This window comes from Pseudophryne corroboree, chromosome 1 (assembly GCF_028390025.1).
Source record: "Pseudophryne corroboree isolate aPseCor3 chromosome 1, aPseCor3.hap2, whole genome shotgun sequence".
Taxonomy (NCBI): domain Eukaryota; kingdom Metazoa; phylum Chordata; class Amphibia; order Anura; family Myobatrachidae; genus Pseudophryne; species Pseudophryne corroboree.
The window spans coordinates 132,520,400-132,545,818 of record NC_086444.1 but is presented as its reverse complement, the minus strand read 5'-3'; the positions used below and the strand labels follow the sequence as shown (position 1 = coordinate 132,545,818).

At 45.7% G+C, this 25,419-nt stretch overlaps 1 protein-coding gene across 7 annotated transcripts in view; it reads right to left on the bottom strand.

The window, feature by feature from the left end:
* IPO11 (importin 11) overlaps positions 1 to 25,419 on the bottom strand; it is a 1,123,558-nt gene that overhangs the window by 340,436 nt on the left and 757,703 nt on the right. For all 7 annotated transcript variants that reach the window (XM_063963049.1, XM_063963036.1, XM_063963028.1 and 4 more), the window contains exons 26-27: positions 15,830 to 15,943; positions 9,375 to 9,496 (exon numbers count right to left, since the gene is read on the bottom strand). In XM_063963049.1, the coding sequence (XP_063819119.1) occupies positions 9,375 to 9,496; positions 15,830 to 15,943 (236 nt within the window). The remainder of the gene's footprint in view (positions 1 to 9,374; positions 9,497 to 15,829; positions 15,944 to 25,419) is intronic.

Sequence of the window (25,419 nt, the reverse complement as noted above, 5' to 3'; positions counted from 1 at the left end):
CTGAGGAAGTCCGCTTCCCAGTTGAGGACTCCCGGAATGAACACGGCCGATATGGCTGGCAGATGGTGTTCCGCCCATTGGAGGATTTTTGACACTTCCATCATTGCCCTGCGGCTTCGAGTGCCGCCTTGATGATTTATGTACGCCACCGTGGTGGCGTTGTCCGATTGTACTTGAACAGGCCTGTTCTGTACCAGAGGCAGGGCCAGTGTCAACGCATTGAACACTGCCCACAATTCCAGAATGTTTATCGGGAGGAGAGATTTCTCCCTGGTCCACCGACCCTGGAGAGCGTGTTGCTCCAACACCACGCCCCAACCTCGCAGACTGGCGTCCGTTGACAGGAGGACCCAGCTGGAGATGCAGAAGGGGCGGCCCTTGCTCAACTGTTGGTCCTGTAGCCACCAGCTCAGTGACAGACGAACCTCCGGAGTCAAGGAGATTATTTGAGACCTGATCCGGTGAGGCAGGCCGTCCCACTGGGAAAGGATTAACCTCTGCAGAGAGCGGGAATGAAATTGAGCATACTCCACCATGTCGAATGCCGACACCATGAGGCCTAGTACTTGCATCGCCGAGTGTACCGACACTCTCTGCTGAGAGAGGAAGTATCTGATCCTGTCCTGAAGTTTCAGGACCTTCTCTGGAGACCAGAATAATCGTTGGTTGTGTGTGTCCAACAATGCCCTCAGGTGCACCATGCTCTGAGCTGGGACCAGTGAGGACTTCTTCCAGTTTATGAGCCACCCACGGGCTTGTAGGAATTGGACAGCCAGTTCCAGATGACTGAGGAGAACCTATGGGGAGTTCGCCAGGATCACCAAGTCGCCCAGATACGACATGATCCTGACACACTGACGACGGAGAAGAGCCGTCATGACTGCCATGACCTTGGTGAAGATCCGAGGAGCTGTGGTCCGTCCGAAAGGCAAGGACTGGAATTGATAATGTAGGTTGCCAATAGCAAACCTCAGTTATTGCTGATGCGACATAGCAATAGGAATGTGCAGGTAAGCATCATGTATGTCCAGGGATACCATATAGTCCTTGGGTTCCATGGCCAGTACAATGGAACGCAGAGTTTTCATGCAACATTTGGATACCCTCACAAATTTGTTCAAAGATTTGAGGTTGAGTATAGGCCGGGAGGACCCATTCTTTCTCGGACTAGAAACAGGGTCGAATAGTAGCCCCTGCCCCTTTGAGACAGAGATACCGGCACAATCACTCCAGTATCTAGGTGAGATTGTACAACCAAGTGTAAAGTCTGTGCTTTCAGCGGATCCAAAGGGATAACCATCGAGCAGAACTGGTGAGGGGGACATCTCTTGAAGGAGATCGCGTACCTGTGAGAGACAACTTCCCGCACCCAGGCGTCTGAAGTGGTCTTTAACCAGGCCTGGGCGAACTGCAGAAGTCAGCCTCCTACCCTGGGTTCCCCCAGGGGGCGGCCCGACCCGTCATGCCGCAGGCTTGTCCTGTTTGGAAGCAGGCTGACGGGCGGCCCAAGATTGCTTAGACTTGGGCTTGGTGGTTTTGTAAGTACGAGCCTGTCTCGGGTACGCCTGACCCTTTGCTTTACCTGGAGGCCGAGAGGAACAAAAAGTGGTACTCTTAGCCTTCGGAGCAGAAGGATTAGTACTTGGGAGAAATGCAATCTTAGATGTTGCCAAGTCAGTCACGATCTTGTTCCGATCTTCTCCAAAGAGTATGTCTCCCTTAAAAGGGAGAACCTCCAAGTTCTTTTCGGAGTCCAGGTCCACTTTCCAGGACCTTAACCACAAATTCCGGCAAGCCAGGATAGATGTAGTAGACACTTTGGCCGCCAATACGCCTGCATCAGAGGCAGCCTCCTGAAAATAGTGAGAAGCTGTGGTAATATACGACAGATATTGTCTGGCAGTGTCAAATTTTTTTTAGATGTAGTTCTTCTATTGCCTGAACCCATGGTTCAATAGCTTTTGCAGCCCAAGAGGCTGACATAGTGGGTCTATGCACAGCACCGGTAAGTGTGTAAATAGACTTCACGCATCCATCCACACACACGCTTATCCATCAGTTCCTTCAGTGAGGTTACAATGGTGACAGGCAGAGTAGAAGATACCCCTAGACGGGCGACATGAGAGTCCACCGTCGGTGGAGTTTCCCACTTGTTACTCAACTCTGTAGGGATAGGGTAATGGGCTAGCATCTTTTTGGACAGGGAAAATGTCTTCCCTGGGGATGACCAGGATTCCTGATGCATGTCAACTGAAAGATCAGAATACCTTCTGAAGTTTAAACTTATCAGGTTTCTTAGACGTGGGGGATGGGGTCAATATCATCATCAATCTAGAGAATCAGCTTGATAGCCTCCACTAATTCAGGAACATCAACTTGAGTTGTTGATTCCTCATCAGAAGCAATTGTATCAGTGTCTGACGGATCAGTATAATCCCCATCCTCATCGGAAGAATCATCCGAAATATTAGTGGATTGTGAGGAAGAAATGGCCCGTTTAGATGACCCCTTGGCCCCAGCAGGGCGAGGGGTAGGTTTTTGTCTAACCAAAGGCTGATTTAATTGTTGTAACTGGATAGACAGAGCATCCGCCCAAGGCGGGTTGACTACAGGGACAATATGTGGCTGCAATGGCACAGGAAGTCCCACAGTGGGCATAAGCCGCGTTACAAGTGTCGACAACATTTTTGAAAAAGCAGCCCAAGGTGGGTCTTGATTTGCCACAGGTGCTGCAAACTGACTGGAAGGTGCAGGACACTCAGTACCTGAAGCCTTAGCTGAAACCTTTTCCTCAGACAAATCCGTAGCACCAGCACTGCATGATACAGGAGCGTCTGCGGATTTCCCGACCTGTGTAGTAGTCATTATTGGGAATGTAGCCTTAGGGCGCAGCAGTACAATATAGCCAAATAAACACAATACCAGAACCCCCCCCCCCCCCCCCCCCCCTGTGTTATGTGATAGCAAATGCAAAGCACAAAACAGAAGATTTAAGCGGTGTGAGGTGACTGAAACACACAGTGAAAAATACATAACAGTATATCCTGTGGAACACTATATTTGAAATGAGACCCTGACGCACTTAGACCCCCAGGGTACAGAATATAGTGATAGCAATATGTGTGATACACAGAATAGAATCCACACAGCAGCTATAGGCACACACAGTCACGGGTAAAATGCAGAAATAATTACATATAAACAATAAGACTGTACTGGACTAGTAAATCTACATATGGATATGTATGTATACAGATATAACAATGCACAGTAAACACTGGATGTATATAACAGAATACTTGTACTAAATATTCATATAGTAGTGCACTTGTTCTTAACTAACGCTGTCTAAACGACATGTAGAATACACAGTGCTGATGATGCAGGCAGCTTTACAGAGGAGACAGTGCCCAGCAGTCCCAGGATCAGCGCAGCTATGTGAAATGGCGCCCAAATGCTGACAGGGAGCGAGGGAGAGAGAGAAATGCAGCTCCAGGGTGGGAACATCTGCTGTAGATGGCGCCTGGAGTTGGGGGAGGGGCTACAGGTCAGCGCCTTATCCCCTCTGCTGGACTTCACCACCAGGTACTATGGAGCCTATAACAAACGGATTTTTGTAAATCCGACCTGTGCTCCCTGCCCTGGTGGATAAAGTGGGGTCCCTGCACGGCCACATTGTCCACGCCAGCAGCGCAGTCCGTCACCTTGGACCGCGACCGGATCGCGATTTACTGGCGGGTCCCACCTGGGGGACCCTTTTACCTCCTCCCTGAAGTGCGGCCACGCGATCCAGGAGGGCAGCTGCGGTGATGTGTGCCTGATGACCGGAGAGCCTCTATTGTAAGTACCCGGGAACCAGGCCGCGGGAGTATACAGCGCCGCTGAGGGAGGTGATGGAGCCGCAGCACAGAATGTCAACATGACATACACTGCATCTAATGCTTGTGCTGCGGCCCTTGAAGTCATCTAAAAAAGCTCTTTTCAGGGCTGGCTAGCACAGCCCCCCGTTAGTGACATGCACTGCAGGCACCAACATACAAACAGAGCTGAGCTCCAGTGCCTGGAAGCGGGGCTATAGAGGAGGTGGTGCAGTGCATCGTGGGAACAGTCAAAGCTTTAGCCTGTTGGTGCCTCGAATCAAGATCCAACTCTACACCGCAATGTTATTCCCTCTGGAATACCAGTGTACCCCGCTGCAGAAATCCCTGATTCCTCCTTGCTATGAGGATTAATAATAATTGAACTTACATACAGCAGGTCTATTTATTATCTCCTATGGTTCTGTACATATACGGCAACACTGGTTGCTACATGTATCAAATAATGTGCCAATTCAGTATTAGGGGCTACTGAGGAGGAGGAATCCCTTTGGATCCCTTTTTCACACTGCAAAACTCCGTCCTGTGAGTAGGAGCGTGCCACATCGGGCCCCTATTAAAAGTTTTCGGAAATTGCTTGTGGGAACTGACGCCATCTTCATATGGCACTAGATCTCGCTCTAGCCCGATGTGGCCTGCTCCGTCCAGTGAGTAGGAGCGTGCCACATCGGGCCCCTATTAAAAGTTTTCGGAAATTGCTTGTGGGAACTGACGCCATGTTCATATGGCACTAGATCTCGCTGGCCAGGACCTCAGTGCAAAAAGGGTTCCAAACGGATTTTTTAAGTTTCAGCGGCCCAATCTGCGTGCATGCCTGGCAGTGTAAACTTTTTTCTGAAACAATGCAGAATTGTTCTGTTACTTCAGGATCCACCACACTATGGCCCGCGATAATTAAGTATCCAACTCTCCACAATTTCAATAATCGTGGGGAGTTGGACAATTAACTATCGGGGGCCATAGTCAGACAGGGTGTATCAAAACAGGCTCCCATATACAGTATAAAAGCCTCCAAGTTGTAGGATAGGAACCCAGTTGATTATGTTGATATAAAGTAGCAATAACTGTAAAACAAAACTTGTATTGTGTTTTACATTTTTGTTGTATTCAGAGAAGTATAATTATTTTACTATTTAGCTATAATCACCTTATTCATTGTTCATCCAAAGAATGTGAAGTTTCAGGCACAGTGTCCCCCAACCATATGTCTCCTAGTTCCCCTCTATTAGTACAGCCGCACACAGTTCCAACTTAACCCTGTGTTGAACAACCTTCACATAAACCAACTCTCAGATATAGGTGAAATTGAATAGTTAATTGAAATCACGTATTCAACCCACTGGTACTGTATATAATAAAATTGTAGGACACATTTGTTGTTTTTAAAAAGATGAGCAAACTACAAAAACAAGCTGTACTTGTTCAAACTTCAATTCAATACAGTATGTTAATCAATCGAAAAAAAATCTACAGCTTCAATGATCTCCTAAACAACATATTAAACTGTAATAATCACTACATATATATATGACTGGATTACTGTAATCTCCTCCTGACTGGCATTCCTGACAAACACCTCTCTCCACTCCAATCTATCCTCAATGCTGCTGCCCGGCTCATTTTCCTCACCAAACGCACTACGTCTACCTCTCCTCTCTTACTAGACCTTCACTGGCTCCCCTTCCCTTTCAGAATCCATTTCAAGCTTCTCACACTCGCTTACAAAGCCCTCACCCACTCCTCTCCCATCTACATCTCTGATCTTATCTCCCTTTACATTCCCACACGTCCTCTTCGCTCTAATGCACGACGACTTTCCTGCCTACGGATCACCTCCTCCCACTCCTACCTCCAAGATTTTTCACGTGCTGCACCACTTCTCTGGAATTCCCTACCTCTCCCCCTCAGACTCTCCACCTCTCTACAAAACTTGAAACGGGCTCTCAAGACCCACTTCTTCACCAAACCCAGCCAAATCTCATCCTAACCCTCTGTTCTACACTCTCCATGTACCCCATCTGTGTCACCCCTGTCTGTCTACCCCTCCCCTTTAGAATGTAAGCTCTCACGAACAGGGCCCTCTTCCCTCATGTGCTTATCCTTTCTTACTTTAATAATCTTCAACTGCATCAACTCCAGCAGTCTTCTGCCACCTGATACTTATTCCAGTGTCATCTGCTGATGTAACTATGTTTATTTACCCTGTACTTGTCCTATACTGTCATCAACTGTAAGTTGCTGTTTTCCTGTTTGATTATTCATGTACTCTGTAACTGGGCGCTGTGGAACCCTTGTGGCGCCATATAAATAAAGGATAATAATAATAATAAATATATATATATATATATATATATATACACATACAGAGGTGCGCCACTCGATCCAAAGAAGACAAATACAGCCAAGCAGCTTTATGACATCAATAGGCTACACAGCAAAAAAGAAAGAAGGTGACAAAATGATAAAAACAATTAGTTAAGACACACCTCGGATCTCTCCGTGTGTGATGGGTGATAAGAATGCATACCATTTGTGTATGGTACCTAGTGAACACTTAAGAAAACAGAACTATGCATAGCTAAATAAATGAAAATAAAAATAAAAATCTTGGCAGTCTTGCTGTGTAGCCTATTGATATGTTTTAAGCACTTGTGGTAATGTTGTTTCTGTACCTGGCAGCAGCGCACGCGCGAATGCACGGTGTGTACGCTGCTCCCATGGTAACCAGTCCCTCTGTTTCCGCAACTGCAGTGGAGGCGGTTCTCGGCGGCGCGATGACGTCACTTCCTTTGCCGGGTGAGAGCCGCGACCGGAAGTGCGGGTCGCGTGTGCTGGGATGGCGCTGACACTGCGGGGCGGCTGGGGTCCTGGTAAGTAAGCTATTTAAGTTTGTCTCACTTTGTTGTACACTAGTGTGTTGTGTCCTGAGGAAGGGGGTGCGTCCCCCGAAACGTTGACTTTAATAAAACTCACCTGGCCGTCTTTCACCAACTTTGTGCAATTCTCCGAGTGCCGCCTGTACCCTTGGCCTATATATATATATATATATATATATATATATATATATATACACAGACACACACACACACACACACAGTGCTTTCTGGTCGGTACTCCCAAAAATAAGTCCATATAGCCCAGGTGCTCCCCCAGGTGTGTTACCAAGGATACAAATCGAAAAACGTCCGGCACTCAAGGGACTCCACAGATGTATGGAAATATACTTTCCATACATCTGTGGAGTCACTTGAGTGCCGCCCCGTTTTTCTATATATATATCTATATCCATACATAGTAAAGGCACTCCCATTCATGAAGCTTATCCACTCGGGTGCCCGCCTCCAGAAGCATACAGAGAAAGAGGGGATCTTAATGCGGAGACACTGTGATCATCTGAGCTGCAAATGAAACAGGCGGCACTCCATTGGCTTATGTAGATAACAAAATTTCAAAATTGAAAAGGGAATGACCAGCCGGTAGGCCATCACTTTAAATCAGCTAACCACACTCTGGCTCAGTTAAAATACATGATTGTGGACCATGTGCCGAAACCTTCATGAGGGGTGATCGTGCCAGAACTCTCTCTCAAAAGGAAACCAGATGGATTCACATGCTGGGAGCCCTTACCCCCAGTGGCCTAAATGAACAAATTGCGTGGAATGTCTTCCTTTGATAAACTTTGCATTTAGATTATGCATTAACGTAATAATCGGTAGTCGCATAGGTCCCATATTTGCTAGCATTACAGCTTTCTAGCTTCTGTGCCGACTACCTTTGGAAGCAGCATTGTAGCCCGTGTGGTAGTTTATGTCCATATAGTGGTGTGTTTCTAACCCTGGCTGCCAGCTAAATTGGACCGCTATTTATATGAGGAGTCGTATATAAATCCCTCTTATGTATACTTCTTTCCTCCCTGCCTGCTTAGATCCTAGTATATATTTGAATATTTTGAGTATTGATATAAATGTCTAGCCACCTTATGGATTGTCACATTATGGGGTTAATCCCCAGGTGACGTATGCTTTGGTATGTAGCACTCATGCATTCTGCCCAATACCCTTTCTGTTTTAAATGTGTATGTCCTATATGTTATGGCACTAATAGCACTTTAGTACGGCTTAAAGCTCACTATGTTGTTATTATGTATAGTATCGTTTCTCTCCCCTTCCCTAGTAACGGCTTCCCAGGTGACACTGGAGTAACGGTTGCCTAGCAACGCCGGATACTGACAGAGTGTCACGTCATAGGAGACACCGATGTGACCGGAACTATGCGGAGCCGTGACTTCGGGTCCCGGGGTGCGCCGGTGACAGTGGTCGGGGACGGTCTTATTCACTTCAGGTATTTAAGGTATGTAAATGCTCCTACACATGTTTGTTTGGTCTTTTTGTCCTCACAGCGTAGCACCTTGAAAAAAACGCTGGTAGGGCGTTGAATCGTCGGTGGAATTACCTATGCTCTTTTGAACACGTTTGCCTAATACAATTTTGTTAACTACAAAAGTAAATGAAGTGAGTGACGCCTGGTTCTTTTGCAGCTCAGATGATCGCAGTGTCTCAGCATTAAGAACCTCTCTCTCTCTATATATATATATATATATATATATATATATCTATAAAATATAAAAATATATACATGTTTGGTACCTGGAAAGGAGGGAACAGAGTTATAGAAAGTTTTACAATGCTGCCAGATGTTTTAAAGGTTACTAAAGGATACCATATGGTATGGCAGCCTGGCTAAATCAGTTGGCATAACCGTGTGCCCAGAGTTTAGTTTTAACTTTTAAATGCTAAACACGGTTGACACACGCACTGGTTTTGTTTTCACACATGTCTCATGTATGGATAGTGATATATCATTCACAAATGTATCTTAACAGTGACATTGTTAATATTTCCATGCTTTCTAACAGAACATGGCAAAGATTAAAGTGCTACTATTTGATAATGATATTACTAAGATGAATAAAATGCATGAAATAAACGGAAAGCTTACAATGGACTAAATATGTCCAGCATACTCTCTTTTAGCCCTCTGCAGTAAAGTGGCATATTAGGAGGGAATGACTGCTAGACAGCAGTGCTTTGAAGATATGTACTGGTTAATACAGAAAGACAGGATCAGCAATGTTAACAGCTCAGATGATATTCTAAGATTAATAAATTATAGGCGATCTACGGTGGGATGTATCAAGCCTTGGAGAAAGATAAAGGGGGGCAGTTTCCCACAGCAAGCAATCACATTCTGTCATTTCAAATACAGTACTATACAAATGACAGAAGTTGCTGCCCAATGAGAATACTGACAGAACGATGCATGAAAGGTGTTCAGCTGTATGCATTGGTTGGGGAGGTGATACTTTATAGCAGAGCTGTAGAAGAAAGTCAGGATAACACTAGATAATGTGTTCCACCCTTCATGGGTTAGATCTAAAACATTCCAGTTGATGGTTCCGTTGTTCTGTGTTTGAAGAACATCCTAAATTTCTCTCACCTGTTCACTGAGGGCATCAAAGAAATCATAGCAAGGGCAGACAGTTTTCTCCTCTCAGGCTGTGTAATGTTGTCCATCCGATCGACCCACATTTCAATCACATTCCCAAGAATTTGATCAGGCTGCAAAGAAATAATTATAGTTTATCATTAAAAAGCCTGGACTCTCTATGCATCCTCTCAATAAACAGGCAGAACAAACAGTTTCACCTGATCGCCCACTGATGCATGGAAGGCTACGATACAGTAACTCTATTGCCGGTAATTCAATGGAAAATAGGTGCAAATGTGTTTTACTACAGCCCAGGGGGCTTTCTCTCCGTAATTACATCAGTTTTGCTGAATGCAACACTGATCTTATAGGTCTTCTCTTAAGGCACAAATGGAAAACCGTAACCTGATCATTTGTCATGTAAACCAGAAAATCTAACCTCATTACTTGTACGTCTCTGTAGAATAGTGCAGCAATTACAATATAATACATATTTCCTACAGTAAACACGCACACTGTTTGAGAATATGGGTCAATGCACGTATGCATGTATTTAACCAAATCAAGAGGCATGTTCCCCAAGCCATGTGCAGGGCCGGATTAATGTTTGTGGGGGCTCCCACAAGTGCAACTAACTTGAGGGGGCACCTACCAATAGAAAAAGTCAAAATGATGGCTGGGACGAGCTAGGAGCCGCACGCACCTCTGTGAGCTCACCAGCTATATAATCCTGTGTGCCCATTCTCACTTAGTGATTTGCTGCTTACTGGTGGCCTGGACTTCGGCTGTGCTCCTTTCCCTTTCAGGGGGATCTGGTGGTTGGTGGCGTGGAGAACCCTGGGGTCTGTTGGCTGCGTTCCTGCACTGGGGCCTGTTCCTGCTGTGCCTCGTACTTACAGTGGTGAGGGCTGCTACCTTCTCCTGAACCCAGCCATACTGGGCATGCTCTGGACTGTTCCTCCGCTGAATCCTCTCTATGGCTTTTCCCGGTGAGTGCGTCTCCTCTTCTCCTGACATCTCCAGCTGGGAGCCATCTTGGATGCAGAGATGCTGCCCGCGGCTGCTGATATCTGCTGACTCCTCCTGTGAATTCATGCTGGAATGATTCTTGTCCTGCGCCTGGCTAATGGTTCCTATGATCTGACCTCCTGTGTCAAACTTCTGCTGCTTGGCCTTAGTCTGCATTGCACTATTGTAGTGGACTGGTCTGTATATCCTGCTGGCTTCCTCAGTTTGGTTGTCCAACTGTGGTACTTGTTTTATCTTTGTTGTGACCCCCACATTACTGAAGCCTGTTACGTTCTGGTACTCATTTACACTACTGTTCAATACGTGGGCAGCTGGATTGTGGATCCGTGGCGGGTGGGATGGACCACTTTACTCTTCCATTCTTTCTATTTGTGGCTCCCACAGAAATAGCAGATGCAGCAGGTACCGCATGTGTGAGGGGGAACAGCTAACAAAGGAGGGAGGGACCAACTTCTTTTTATGTACATTGGGGGTTTCCTTGTTGGAGGTCTGTCCCTAGACTGGGACCAGACTCCAAGGTGGGGTCCGGGGAGAGGGAGGGACGCAGCACATGCCCCCTGTGGTCCCTGCTTATTCCTGCTGTGGAACGCATAAAGCAGAAACTGGAGCAATGTAGGAGGTCAGGGTGCCCCTTTCAGGTAGCTGGTTGTTAGGAATCCAGGTATACCATAGTTGGGGTATGGTATACAGGATGGGGGAATTTATCGTTGAGGTTTTATTTATATTTGTTCATCTTACGAAGTCTGGTTCTATAGCCATGGTATTAACTTATGGTGGCACAGTGTTTGGCACTTGTAAGTTTGATTTGGTAGTGGGTGCCGTTTTTCTGTTATATATTTGTAAATACTTTGTGTTTACCCAATGGGTTACTGCGAGCCTTTATACTATAGTTTAGTTATAATATGACCAATTTCCCTGGCTTCCTACAGCTTAGGCTTGAATGGCGCATTTTTAACTTGCTGTGCGCCCAGGGTGTCACTTGTTAAAACCTCTATTTGTAACATAGTTGTCAAGGTTGAAAAAGAGACAATTTGTCCATCGAGTACAACATATATTTTTATCTACTGTTAAGTACTGGATTTTCTATCAGTGACCCAGAAACTGTCATACATTGTTATTACAGATTATATCCTTGGATGCCTTTTTCAGCTAGAAATTTGTCTAACCCTTTCTTAAACACATCAATTGAGTCAGACATTACAACCTTCTCTGGCAGCAAATTTCATAGCCTTACTGTCCGCACTGTGAAAAAATCCTTCCTCTGCTTGGTATGAAACTTCCTCTCCTCTAACCTAAGAGGGTGACCGCGGGTCCTCTGTACAGATCCCTCGATAAGCAATTTGCTTGACAGTTCCATGTACTGACCCTTAATGTATCTGCAAATATTAATCATGTCTCCTCTTAGACGCCTTTTTTATAGTGTAAACTTATTTAACCTTGAAAGCCTTTCCTCATAACACAATAACTCTAAGCCTTTCATCAATTTTGTAGCGCTTCTCTGAACCTTTTCAAGTTCTATGATGTCTTTTTATAGTGTGGCACCCAGAACTGTACACAGTATTCTAGATGGCCGAACCAATGATTTATACAATGGCAGGATTACACATTCATCCCTTGTCTCTATTCCCTGTTTTATGCATGCTAATACTTTATTGGCCTTTACTGCTGCACCCTAACATTACTGGCACTACTGCTAAGTCTAGTGTCAATGAGCACCCCCAAGTCCTTTTCCATTACTGATTTCCCTAGATTTACCCCATTTCATTTATAGATTGCATGTTTGTTTTTGGTCCCAAGATGCATAACTTTACATTTTTTTTTATATTAAACCTCATACTCCACTTAGCTGCCCACACCTCCAGTTTAGTTAAGTCGTTCTGAAAAGAGTCAACATCCTGATTTGAATTATCTTACACAGTTTAGTGTCATCTGCAAAAATGGACACTTTACTCTCAAAACCCTCTCCTATATCATTTATAAATATGTTAAACAGAAGAGGCCCTAGTACAGACCCTTGAGGTACACCACTTAATACAGCACTTCAGCCCAGCTCGAAAATGTTTTGACCACCACTCGCTGTTCCCTATTTTCCAACCAATTTTTGACCCAAGTACAAATGCTGCTACCTATACCTTAATTTAAGAATCATCCTCATGTGAGGTACTGTGTCAAACACTTTTGCAAAATCTAAAAAGACCACATCCACAGCATTCCCCAGGTCTAAATTCACACTCACTTCTTAATAGAAGCTAATTAAGTTAGTCTGACATGACCTATCCCTCACAAACACATGTTGGTTCCTATTATGGTCTTGAAGGACCCCAGGTACTCCTTAATGCTATCGCTTAATATACAGTACCTTCCAATATTTTCCCCACTATGTATGTCAGGCTTACCGGTCTGTAATTTCCAGGACTAGACTTACTTCCTTTTTTAAATAATGGCACTACATCCACTATTTGCCAGTCCCTAGGAACCGTGCCTGATGTAAAAAAATCTTTGAAGATTAAGCATAATGGTCTTGCTATTTCTGAGCTTAGGTCCATTAGAACTCTTGGGTGTAGTCCATCAGGCCCCGGAGATTTATTAGTCTTATTTTACGTAGTCACTCGCAGACTTCATCCTCACTTAAACAAGTTTTATGTATCTGGACATTACCAATGCTGTTTTCATGTTCTATTCCCACCAGCTTTTCCTCTCTAGTAAATACTGACGAAAATAATTCATTCAATTTCTCTGCTTTTTCATTGTCATCATTTAACATTTCTCCTAGCACGCTTTTCTGGGGTCCTATGTTGTCTTTTTAAAAAAAAAATTTTTTTCCATTGATATATTTAAAAAAACTTTTTGGGGTTTGATTTGCTTTCCTTGGCAATTTGCTTTTCGTTTTCAATTTTAGCTGCTCTGATTTCCTTTTTGCAGATTTTATTACATTCCTTGGCGCCAGGTGTATACAGTTTTTTATTACATTCCTTGTAGTAGTGTAAAGACTCAACATTCCCAGCAGATTGAAACAATTTAAATGCCCGCCTTTTTTATCTATTGCTACCCTTACCTTGTTTTTTAGATACAACAGTTTAAACTTCTTGCATTTGCAAGCATACACTTTAGGTTATTTACTCTTACCTCTCTTTTTTTTGTGTGAATTGATAGACTTTCCTTGCTTATTTGTGTATTCCTTGGTTTATTATTTAGGTCTTTTTGTATTTTTGTCTGTTTTTCTCCAACCTACCTCTCCACCCCATTTATCTTAATAGTTCCCCCCTTGCTATTCTCAGTGATTCTCCCGTAGTTTCTTGCAGATCCCTTCCCCCTGGCACCTAGTTTAAAATCTCCTCCAACCTTCTGGTCATCGTTCCCCCAAGCAGTGCTGCCCCCTTCTCAATCAAGTGCAATCCATCATGGCAATAAAGATGGCACCTGACCGAGAAGTCTGCCCGATATTCCAATAATTCAAATCCCTCCTTCTTACACCAATCTCTTAGCCACACATTTAACTTCATAATCTCCCTTTGCTCCACCCTGGGATAGTCCGTGGCACAAGTAATATTTCAGAAAAAATACCTTAGATGTAATTTTTAAGGACATCTACCTCTAACTTGGTTGTTGGTACCAACATGCACCAACAATCTGTCTATCCGATCCGCGATATGTCGTACCCGAGCCCCTATAAAACAACACACTGTACGACGATCACGGACCCGGTAGCAGATTACCCTATCTGCCTTTCTAATGACTGAATCCCCTTCCACCACAATCTGGCTTGGTGACTCATTAACAGCGTTCCCCTATATGCCAGAGAAACCACTCCTCTGGTTGCTAGAGGAAATGGTATCCCCCAGCTCCACCAATTCTGCACTGCCATCCCTAGTATCTTCGTCCAATCGGGCGAATCTGCTGGGATTGCTCAGCTCAGAGCTGGCCTGCTTCTTCCTCCTTCTAACTGTAACCCAACTACCTACCTGTTTGTCCTGCTCTGTTTCTGCTTCACCCTGCTTCCCTAATGCATCCACTGTGAGCTGCAAATTTTGTTCAAGATTGGCAATCTCACTCAGTGTTGTAATGGTCTGCCTTAGATCAGTTACCTGGGCTTTAAAGAGACCATTTGCTCACATCTTGTGAAGAGATACTCACCCTGGTATTTGTATGATAGCAGTGTATATTTGTGCTGCTTTATTTTAGACTACTTTTATACTGTACAATGTAAAAGGACCATATCTTGTATGTGTTATAGCCCTTACCAGTACTGCCCGTATTATTGGCTTATCATGCTGTTCTGTGCTCAACTGCTGCTCCTGTTCATAATCCCCGGTTGGAGCGGATAATGATACAGGTTGAGTATCCATTATCCAAAATGCTTGGGACCAGAAGTATTTTGGATATCAGATTTTTCCGTATTTTGGAATAACTGCATACCATAATGAGATATCATGGTGATGGGACCTAAGTCTCAGCACAGAAAACATTTATGTTTCATAAACACCTTATACAGACAGCCTGAAGGTAATTTTAGCCAATATTTTTAATAACTTTGTGCATTAAACAAAGTTTGTGTACATTGAGCCATCCGAAAACAAAGGTTTCACTATCTCACTCAAAAAATTCAGTATTTTAGAATATTTGGATATGGGATACTCAACCTGTACTGTGAATGTGCCCTGTCTAGCTATGTATGAGGTGACTACATGCTTTTGTACGGTATATCCTGTTTATATATTTTTGGTTTTGTGTTCTGCTTTGTATGTTTTCAAAAAGGTCAAAAAGTGTAAATACAACTAGTGCCACCCACTCACATCATGCGACACACCTCCAGTTCACAGTGCCCCTCACGATAATGCTGGAACTTTGTGTGGGTAACCCTGGATGCAATGTTATACATACAGTACTGGGCATGTGACTTAAAACTTTACCTGGTTTGTACAGAGACCTGCAGTGAGACGACAGCCACCAGCAGTGAAGAGAGGTGGCGTGTTTCAAGTCTACTGTCAAAATTATCTCTAGTGTGTGTGCATTTATGTGCAAATGTATGGGTCTATTTACTAAGCCATGGAGAGAGAGGAAGTGGAAAACGATAAACTACAAATCAACAAGCTCCTGCCATCTTTCAAACACAGGCTGTAACATGGCAGTTAGGAGCAGATTGACTGGTACTTTATCTCTTTCCAAGGCTTAGTACATAGACCCCCTACGACTGTGAGCTCCAATGAGGATGGAACGGTGGTGAATGACAAATATTCTCTGTACAGCACTGAGTGAAATTGTGGTGCTTTATAAATAAATGATAATAATAAAGGAGGGCTCAGTGCAATGGATACCTTGATATTACGCCTCACTGATTTTTAATGCTTCTAGCGAACTACATTTCTATGAAGTTATTCAGCTCACACCCACCTTTGTGTGTAGGTGACAGCTGCATTTTAATACATTATACTGACCTCTTCATTACATTCCTGTGACATCTGATTTAATAGAGATGAAAAGCAGCCCTTGTTTTGTAAAAGGACACGTCCGAGGACACCAAGGTATGTAGACATAACAACCGGATATCTCTGTTAGAATGACAATTTGTTGGAATAAATGCAGAAATAATAAAGATATGGAATATTTGATATAGATAGCTGGTGTTCAGAAAACAAAAATAAAGATTAAATAGAAAAAAAATAGGATTTTAATTACCTACCGGTAAATCCTTTTCTCGTAGTCCGTAGAGGATGCTGGGGTCCACATTAGTACCATGGGGTATAGACGGGTCCCTTGAGAGCCATGGGCACTATAAGAGTTTAATAGTGTGGGCTGGCTCCTCCCTCTATGCCCCTCCTACCAGACTCAATCTAGAAACTGTGCCCGAGGAGACGGACAAACTTCGAGAGAAGGAAATACACAGATAGTGGTGAGATTCACACCAGCTCACACATAACAAGGAAACCAGGCTAACCTGCATGAACAACGTCAGCAACAGCTGAACAACAATACTTAACCAAGTAATAATGCAGTACTTAACCAAGTAACAAGGCAGTACTGAACTAGGTAACTACTGCAGGAAAACGAAGTGCTGGGCGGGCGCCCAGCATCTTCTACGGACTACGAAAAAAGGATTTACCGGTAGGTAATTTAAATCCTATTTTCTCTTACGTCCTAGAGGATGCTGGGGTCCACATTAGTACCATGGGGATGTACCAAAGCTCCCAGTACGGGAGGTAGAGTGCAGAGGCTCCTGCAGAACTGATTGACCAAACTTCAGGTCCTCAGAGGCCAAAGTATCGAACTTGTAGAACTTAGCAAACGTGTTCGAACCTGACCAAGTAGCCACTCGGCAAAGCTGTAAAGCCGAGACACCCCGGGCAGCCGCCCAGGAGGAACTCACCTTATGCGTAGAGTGGGCCTTAACAGATTTTGGACATGGCAAGCCTGCCGTAGAATAAGAATGCTGAATAGTAAACCTGATCCAGCGAGAAATCGTCTGCTTAGAAGCATGACACCATACCTTGTGGGGATCATAAAGGACAAACAGAGCGTCCGACTTCCTGTGACGTGCAGTCCTCTTCACATATATCTTCAAAGCCCTCACAACATCAAAGGACTTTGAGGGAATTGAGGAGTCAGTAGCCACTGGCACCACAATAGGTTGGTTGATATGAAAAGCCGACACAACTTTTGGAAGAAACTGCTGACGCGTCCTGAGCTCAGCTCTAGCCTCATGGAAAATTAAGTAGGGGCTTTTACAGGACAAAGCCCCCAATTCTGACACATGTCTAGCAGATGCCAAAGCCAACAGTGTGACAGCCTTCCAAGTGAGAAACTTCACCTCCACCTCCTGTAAAGGCTCGAACCAATCTGATTGCAGGAACTGCAGCACCACGTTAAGATCCCAAGGTGCCATAGGAGGCACAAAGGGAGGTTGGATGTGCAGAACCCCTTTCAAGAAAGTCTGAACCTCAGGGAGGGCAACCAATTGTTTCTGGAAGAAGATGGACAAGGCTGAAATCTGGACTTTTATGGAGCCCACATCCACCCCTGCTTGCAGGAAGAGGAGAAACCATCCAAGCTGAAATTCCACCGTAGGAAACTTCTTGGATTCACACCAAGACAAGTACTTTTTCCAGATCCGATGGTAATGTTTTGACGTTACTCCTTTCCTAGCCTGTATCCTGGTAGGAATAACCTTGTTCAGAATGCCCTTCCGAGCAAAGATCTGGCATTCAAACCCCATGCCATCAAAGTAGCTGTGGTAAGACTTGATAAGCGAACGGCCCCTGTTGCAGAAGGTCCTCTCGAAGAGGAAGAGGCCTCGGGTCTTCCAGCAGTAACTCCAGAAGATCTGCATACCACGCTCTTCTTGGCCAGTCCGGAGCAATGAGGATCGCCTGAACTCTTGCTTTATTTATGAGTTTTAGAATTCCTGGGATGAGTGGAAGCGGAGGGAACACATACACGGACCTGAACACCAACGGAGTTACCAGGGCTCCCACCGCCACTGTCTGTGGATACCGCGACCTGGAACAGCAGCTCCGAAGCTTCTTGTGAGGTGGGAGGCCATCAAGATTTGTTACCTCCGTGAACACCTCCGGATGGAGGCCCCACTCTCCCGGAAGGAGATCGTGTCTGCTGAGGAAATCCGCTTCCCAGTTGTCTACTCCTGGAATGAAGATTGCTGACAGCGCCACTTCATGCTTTTCTGCCCAAAGGAGGATCCTCGTTACCTCCGACATTGCAGCCCTGCTCTTCGTTCCGCCCTGTCGGTTTATGTATGCCACCGTCATTACATTGTCCGACTGCACTTGAATGGCTTGTAGAAGATGTGCCGCTTGTAGAAGACCATTGTCTTAGTTCCAGAATGTTTATTGGCAGAATGGATTCCAGACTTGACCACCTTCTTTGGAAGGTTTCCCCTTAGGTGACAGCGCCCCAACCTCTGAGACTTGAATCTGTTGTTAGAAGGATCCAGTTCTGAATCCCGAACCTGCGGCCTTCGAGAAGGTGAGGCATTTGTAGCCACCACAGGAGCGAAATCCTGGCTTTCGGCGACAGCCGTATTCTTTGGTACATGTGCAGGTGAGATCCCGACCACTAGTCCAGGAGATCCAGTTGGAAGGACCGTGCATGAAATCTTCCGTACTGCAGAGCCTCGTAGGAGGCAAACATCTTCCTCAGAAGGCGAATGCACTGATGAACCAATACCCGGACAGGCCTCAAGACATCCCAGACCATTGTTTGTTTCACCAACGCCGTCTCAACCGGTAGAAACACCCTCTGCACTTCCATGTCGAGGATTATCCCCAGGAAAGACAATCTCCTTGTCGGCTCCAAATGTGACTTTGGAAGATTCAGGATCCATCCACGATCCCTGAGCAGTCGAGTCGTGAAAGCAATGGACTGAAACAACCTCTCCCTGGACGACGCCTTTATCAGCAGATCGTCCAGATATGGAATTATTTTCACTCCCCGTCTGCGGAGTAGCACCATTATCTCTAACATCACCTTGGTGAATACCCTCGGTGCTGTGGAGAGACCGAATGGCAGTGCCTGGAACTGATAATGACAGTCCAGCAGTGCAAATCTTAGATAAGCCTGGTGAGGCGGCCAGATTGGAATGTGAAGGTACGCATCCTTGATATCCAGGGATACCAGGAAATTCCCCTCCTCCAGATCTGAGATCACCGCTCTAAGAGACTCCATTTTGAACTTGAATTCCCTCAAATAAGGGTTTAACGACTTCAGGTTCAAAACTGGTCTGACCGAACCATCCTGTAGGTTAGCCCTTTCTGTCAGCAATGCTGTTAAGCCTGATTTGAAGAATCTGAGAGGTGAGAGCTCTTGAAATTCCAGTCTGTATCCCTGGGACACAATATCCTGTACCCAGGGATCCAGGCCGGATGATACCCAGACGTGGCTGAAAAGTCTGAATCTCGCTCCCACATGCCCGCTTTCCAGGCTGAGAGGTCCACCGTCATGCTGAAGATTTTGAGGAAATAGAGCCAGGCTTCTGTTCCTGGGAGCCTGCAGGTGCAGGTTTTCTGGATTTTCCCCGACCACCTCTGAAGAAAGTGGTAGGGACTTTGGACTTCTTAACTTTTGCGGTCCGAAAGGACTGCATTGTACAGTAGATGCAGAAAAACATTTCTTTGGTGTCTGATAGGCTGAGGGAAGAAAGGTTGACTTACCCGCTGTTGCAGTGGAGATCCACGTATCAAAAGCTTCCCCAAAGAGAGCCTGACCTGTGAAGGGGAGGTTCTCCACACTTCTCTTGGATTTCGAGTCTGCAGACCACTGGCGCGGCCAGAGTCCCCTGCGTGCCGAAACAGCCATGGAAGGTGTCCTTGCAGTCAGATGACCCAGGTCCTTCATGGCCTCCACCATGAAACCTGCACAATCCTGTATATGACGTAAAAGGAGATTTATAGTAAGAACTTACCTTTGTTAAATCTCTTTCTGCGAGGTACACTGGGTTCCACAGGGAATAACATCGATGTGTAGAGTAGGATCTTGATCCGTGGCACCAACAGGCTAAAAGCTTTGACTGTTCCCAGTATGCATAGTGCTGCCTTCTATAACCCCGCCTCCGTGCACAGGAGCTCAGTTTTGTTAACCAGTCCAATGTAGTAGCAGGTAAAAGAGATGACAACCGTTAGTAGCCACGTTCACCACATTCTCACGACAGGAGAAGGTATCAGCGGCTAATGTCATACAAACTCAAAGAAGCTAGGTGCGTCAGGGCGGGCGCCCTGTGGAACCCAGTGTACCTCACAGAAAGAGATTTAACAAATGTAAGTTCTTACCATAAATCTCCTTTTCTGGTGCGGGGTACACGGAGGATCCACAGGAAATAACATCGGGGATGTCCTAAAGCAGTTCCTCATGGGAGGGGACGCACTGTAGCGGGCACAAGAACCCGGCATCCAAAGGAAGCATCCTGGGAGGCGGAAGTATCAAAGGCATAGAACCTTATGAACGTGTTCACTGAGGACCACGTAGCCGCCTTGCACAATTGTTCAAGGGTCGCACCACAGCGGGCTGCCCAAGAAGGTCCAACTAACCGAGTAGAATGGGCCTTGATAGTAGCAGGAGCTGGAAGACCAGCCTGTACATAAGCATGTGCAATCACCATTCTAATCCATCTGGCCAGGGTCTGCTTGTGAGCAGGCCAGCCACGTTTGTGAAAACTAAACAGCACAAAGAAAGAATCAGACATTCTAACAGAAGCTGCCCTCTTCACATACTGTAGATACGGAGAGCCCGTACCACATCCAAAAACCGCACTTTGGAAGACAATTCAGGAGAGACAAAGGCCGGAACCACAATCTCCTGATTAAGGTGGAAAGAAGACACCACCTTCGGTAGATACCCGGGACGTGTTCGAAGAACCGCACGATCACGGTGAAAAATCAGATAGGGGACCTACACGACAAGGCTCCCAAATCCGATACCCGTCTAGTAGAGCAATAGCCAGCAGAAACAATAGAGAAAGCCACTTAAGGTCTGCAGATTCAAGAGGCTCAAAAGGAGACCCTTGCAATGCCTCCAGAACCACGACAAATCCCAAGGAGCCACAGGCGTGACGTAAGGTGGTTGAATCCATAGCACACCCTGAGTGAATGTATGAACCTCAGGCAGAGTCGCAATTTTTCTCTGAAACCAACCCAACAAGGCAGAAATATGAACCTTGAGGGAGGCCAGACGAAGGCCTTAGTCCAGGCCCTGTTGTAGAAAGGCCAAAAGTTGCCGTACTAAACTTGTAAGCGTCATGATTGGTATCCGCGCACCAAGCAAAGTAGGAATTCCAGACACTATGGTAAATCCAAGCCGAAGCTGGTTTCCGTGCATTCAACATGGTTTGAATGACCGCCTCAGAAAATCCTTTGGCCCTTAGAATAAAAGCTTCAAGAGCCACGCCGCCAAAGCCAATCTGGTCAAATCCTGATATACTCAAGTGCCAGTGCGTCCACGAACACTGCTCGAGGATCCCTTGTCCTTGCTCCGAAGACCGGAACCTTGTAATTGTGTCGAGACGCCATCAGGTCTACATCTGGGAGACCCCACTTATCCACTAGGCGCTGAAATACTTCTGGATGGAGACTCCACTCTCCAGCGTGTACGTCCTGACGACTGAGGAAGTCCGCTTCCCAGTTTAGGACCCCGGAATGTACACTGCAGATATGGCCGGCAGACGGCGTTCCGCCCTCTGAAGAATACTTGATACTTCCCTCATTGCCATGCTGTTTCGAGTTGTGCCTTGATGATTTATTTACGCCACCGTGGTGGCGTTGTCCGACTATACCTGAACAGGCCTGTTCTGTATTAAATGCTGGGCCAGGTTCAGAGCATTGAACACCGCCCGCAGTACCAGAATGTTTATCGGGAGGGGAGGCTCCTCCTTGGTCAACCAACCCTGAAGGGAATGTTGCTCCAACTCCGCGCCCCAACCTCTCAGACTGGCATCCGTCGTCAGGAAGACCCACCTGGAGATCCAAAAGGGACGACTCCTGCTCAATCGTTGGTCCTGAAGCCACCAGCTCAGTGACAGACGGACCTCCGGAGACAAGGAGATCAAGTGAGACCTGATCCGGCGAGGCAGGTCATCCCACTTGGCTAGAATCAGTTTCTGTAGAGGGCGGGAATGGAATTAAGCGTACTCCACCATGTCGAAAACCGACTCCATGAGACCTAGCACTTGCGTCGCCAAGTGTAGCGACACTTGCGGACGAGATAGGAAGAATCGAATCCTGTCCTAAAGTTTCAGGACCTTCTCCTGAGACAAGAACAACCTCTGGTTGTGAGTGTCCAACAATGCCCCTAGGTGCGCCATGCTCTGAGCAGAGACCAGGGAAGACTTCTTCCAGTTGATGAGCCACCCATGGGCTTGCAGAAACTGGAGCGTCAGATCCAGATGACGTAGGAGAATTTCTGGGGAATTTGCCAGGATCAACAAGTCGTCCAGATACGGGAGGATCCTGACCCCTTGACGACTAAGTACAACCGTCATTACCGCCATGACCTTTGTGAAGACACGCGAGGCCATGGTCAAACCAAAAGGTAAAGCCCGAAATTGATAATGGAGGTTGCCCACAGCAAACATCAGGTACTGCTGATGCGACATTGCAATAGGAATATGCAGGTAAGCATCCTGTATGTCCAGGGAGACCATATAATCCCCAGGCTCTGAGCCAGAGGCACCTGCACTACTACTCCTGTGTCCAGGAGGGACTGTACGACCGAATGAAGAGTTTTTGCCTTCACCTGATCCGAAGGGACATCTGTCAGGCAAAATCGATGAGGGGGACGATTCTCCGTACCCAGGCATCGAAAGTGGTCTTCAACCATTCCTGGGTAAACCCTAGAATTTGGCCTCCCACTGTGGGATCCCCCAGAGGGAGGTCCACCCTGTCATGTAGCAGGCTTGTCATTTTTGGAAGCAGGCTGATGGGCAACCCAGGCACGTTTAGGCTTGGGCTTAGCGGTTTTGAAAGTGCAAGCCTATTTCGGGTACACCTGACCTTTGACTTTACCTGAAGGATGAAAGGAGCGAAAGGAAGTACTCTTAACCTTTGGCACATAAGGAGCAGTACTAGGTAGACACGCTGTTTTAGCAGAAGCTAAGTCAGCCACTATCTTGTTGAGGTCCTCTCCAAAAAGAATGTCTCCCGTAAAAGGGAGCACCTCCAGGGTTTTCTTAGAGTCCAGGTCCACAGACCAGGACCGTAGCCATAAGATCCGGAGAGCCAAAATAATGGTCGTAGTAGAAGCAATGGCCGCCAGAACACCAGCATCAGAAGCCGCCTCCTTAATGTAATGAGATGCTGTGACAATATACGAGAGACACTGTCTAGCATTATCAGAAAAGTTGGAAGGCAGCTCCGCTTCCACTCCTGAGCCCACGTCGCTGCAATAGTGGGCCAATGCATAGCTCCTGAGAGGGTGTAAATCGCCTTTAAGCAACTCTCCACACGCTTATCAGTAGGTTCTTTCAGAGTAGTGATGGTAGTTACAGGTAGAGCTGAGGAAACAACCAGCCGCGCCACTTGCGAATCCACTGGTGTGGGTGTTTCCCAATTTGTACTTAGCTCCGCAGCGAGGGGATAGCGAGCTAGCATCTTCTTGTGAGGTGTGATTTCTTTTCTGGATTTTCCCAGGATTCCTGACGTATGTCAACTAAATGGTCAGAGTGAGATAAAACCAACTAAATGGTCAGAGTGAGGTAAAACTTGTTTAACGACCTTCTGACGTTTAAACCTGTCCGGTTTTTTAGAGGTAGCCTCAGGCTCTGGGTCATCAGTAATTTGAAAAATCAGTCTGATAGCCTCCAATAAGTCATGAACATCCACCTGTGAGACAGAGTCCCCATCAGAAGTATCTGGATCAGAGTCTGTGGGGTCAGTATACACGCCATCCTCATCAGACAAGGTGTCTGGGACGTGGGTGGATTGTGAGGAAGTAATGGCCCGCTTAGAGGATCCTGTGTCTTAGGCGGGTGAGGGTTAGATTTCTGTTTAGTCAATTAGTGGTTCAATTGCTGTAACTGAGTGGACAGGTGATCTGCCCATGTCGGATTAACCACAGGGACAATATGCAGTTGTACCGGCACGTGTATTGGGACATCAACACAATTCTCATATTTTGGGCTCTATACACCACCACAATGGATATGAAATGAAACAAACAAGATGTCCTTTAACTGCAGACTTTCCGCTTTAATTTGAGGGTATTTACAACCAAATCAGGTGAACGGTGTAGGAATTACAACGGTTTCTATATGTGCCTCCCACTTTTTAAGGGACCAAAAGTAATGGGACAATCGACTCAAAAGCTATTTCATGGACAGGAGTGTGCTATTCCCTTGTTATTTCATCATCAATTAAGCAGGTAAAAGGTCTGCAGTAGATTCCAGGTGTAACATTTGCATTTGCAATCTGTTGCTAGTGACTCTCAATGTGAGATCCAAAGAGCTGCCACTATCAGTGAAGCAAGCCATCATTAGGCTGAAAAATCAAAACAATCCCATCAGAGAGATAGCAAAAACATTAAGTGTGGCCAAATCAACTATTTGGAACATTCTTAAAAAGAAAGAACACACCGGAGAGCTCAGCAACACCAAAAGACCCGGAAGACCACGGAAAACAACTGTGGTGGATGACAGAAAAATTATTTCCCTGGTGCAGAAAAACCCCTTCACAACAGTTGCCCAGATCAAGAACACTTTTCAGGAGGAAGGTGTATATGTATCAAAGTCAACAATCAAGAGAAGACTTCACAAGAGTGAATATAGGGGGTTCACCACAAGATGTAAACCATTGGTGAGCCACAAAAACAGAAAGTCCAGATTACAGTTTGCCAAACAACATCTAAAAAAGCCTTTACAGTTCTGGAACAACATCCTATGGACAGATGAGACAAAGATCAACTTGTACCAGAATAATGGGAAGAGAAGAGTATGGAGAAGGAAAGGAACTGCTCATGATCCAAAACATACCACCTCATCAGTGAAGCATGGTGGTGGTAGTGTCATGTGTGGGCATGTATGGCTGCCAATGGAACTGGTTCCCTTGTATTTATTGATAATATGACTGCTGACAAAAGCAGCAGGATGAATTCTGAAGTGTTTCGGGCAATATTATCTGCTCATATTCAGCCAAATGCTTCAGAACTCATTGGACGGTGTTTCACAGTGCAGATGGACAATGACTCGAAGCATACTGCGAAAGCAACCAAAGAGTTTTTTTAAGGCAAATAAGTGGAATGTTATGCAATGGCCAAGTCAATCACCTGACATGAATCCGATTGAGCATGCATTTCACTTGATGAAGACAAAACTGAAGGGAAAATGCCCCAAGAACAAGCAGGAACTGAAGACATTTGCAGTAGAGGCCTGGCAGAGCATCACCAGGGATGAAACCCAGCGTCTGGTAATGTCTATGCGTTCCAGACTTCAGGCTGTAATTGACTGCAAAGGATTTGCAACAAAATATTAAAAAGTGAAAGTTTGATAAAGGACTGTTTAGTTTGTTCCATTACTTTTGGTCCCTTAAAAAGT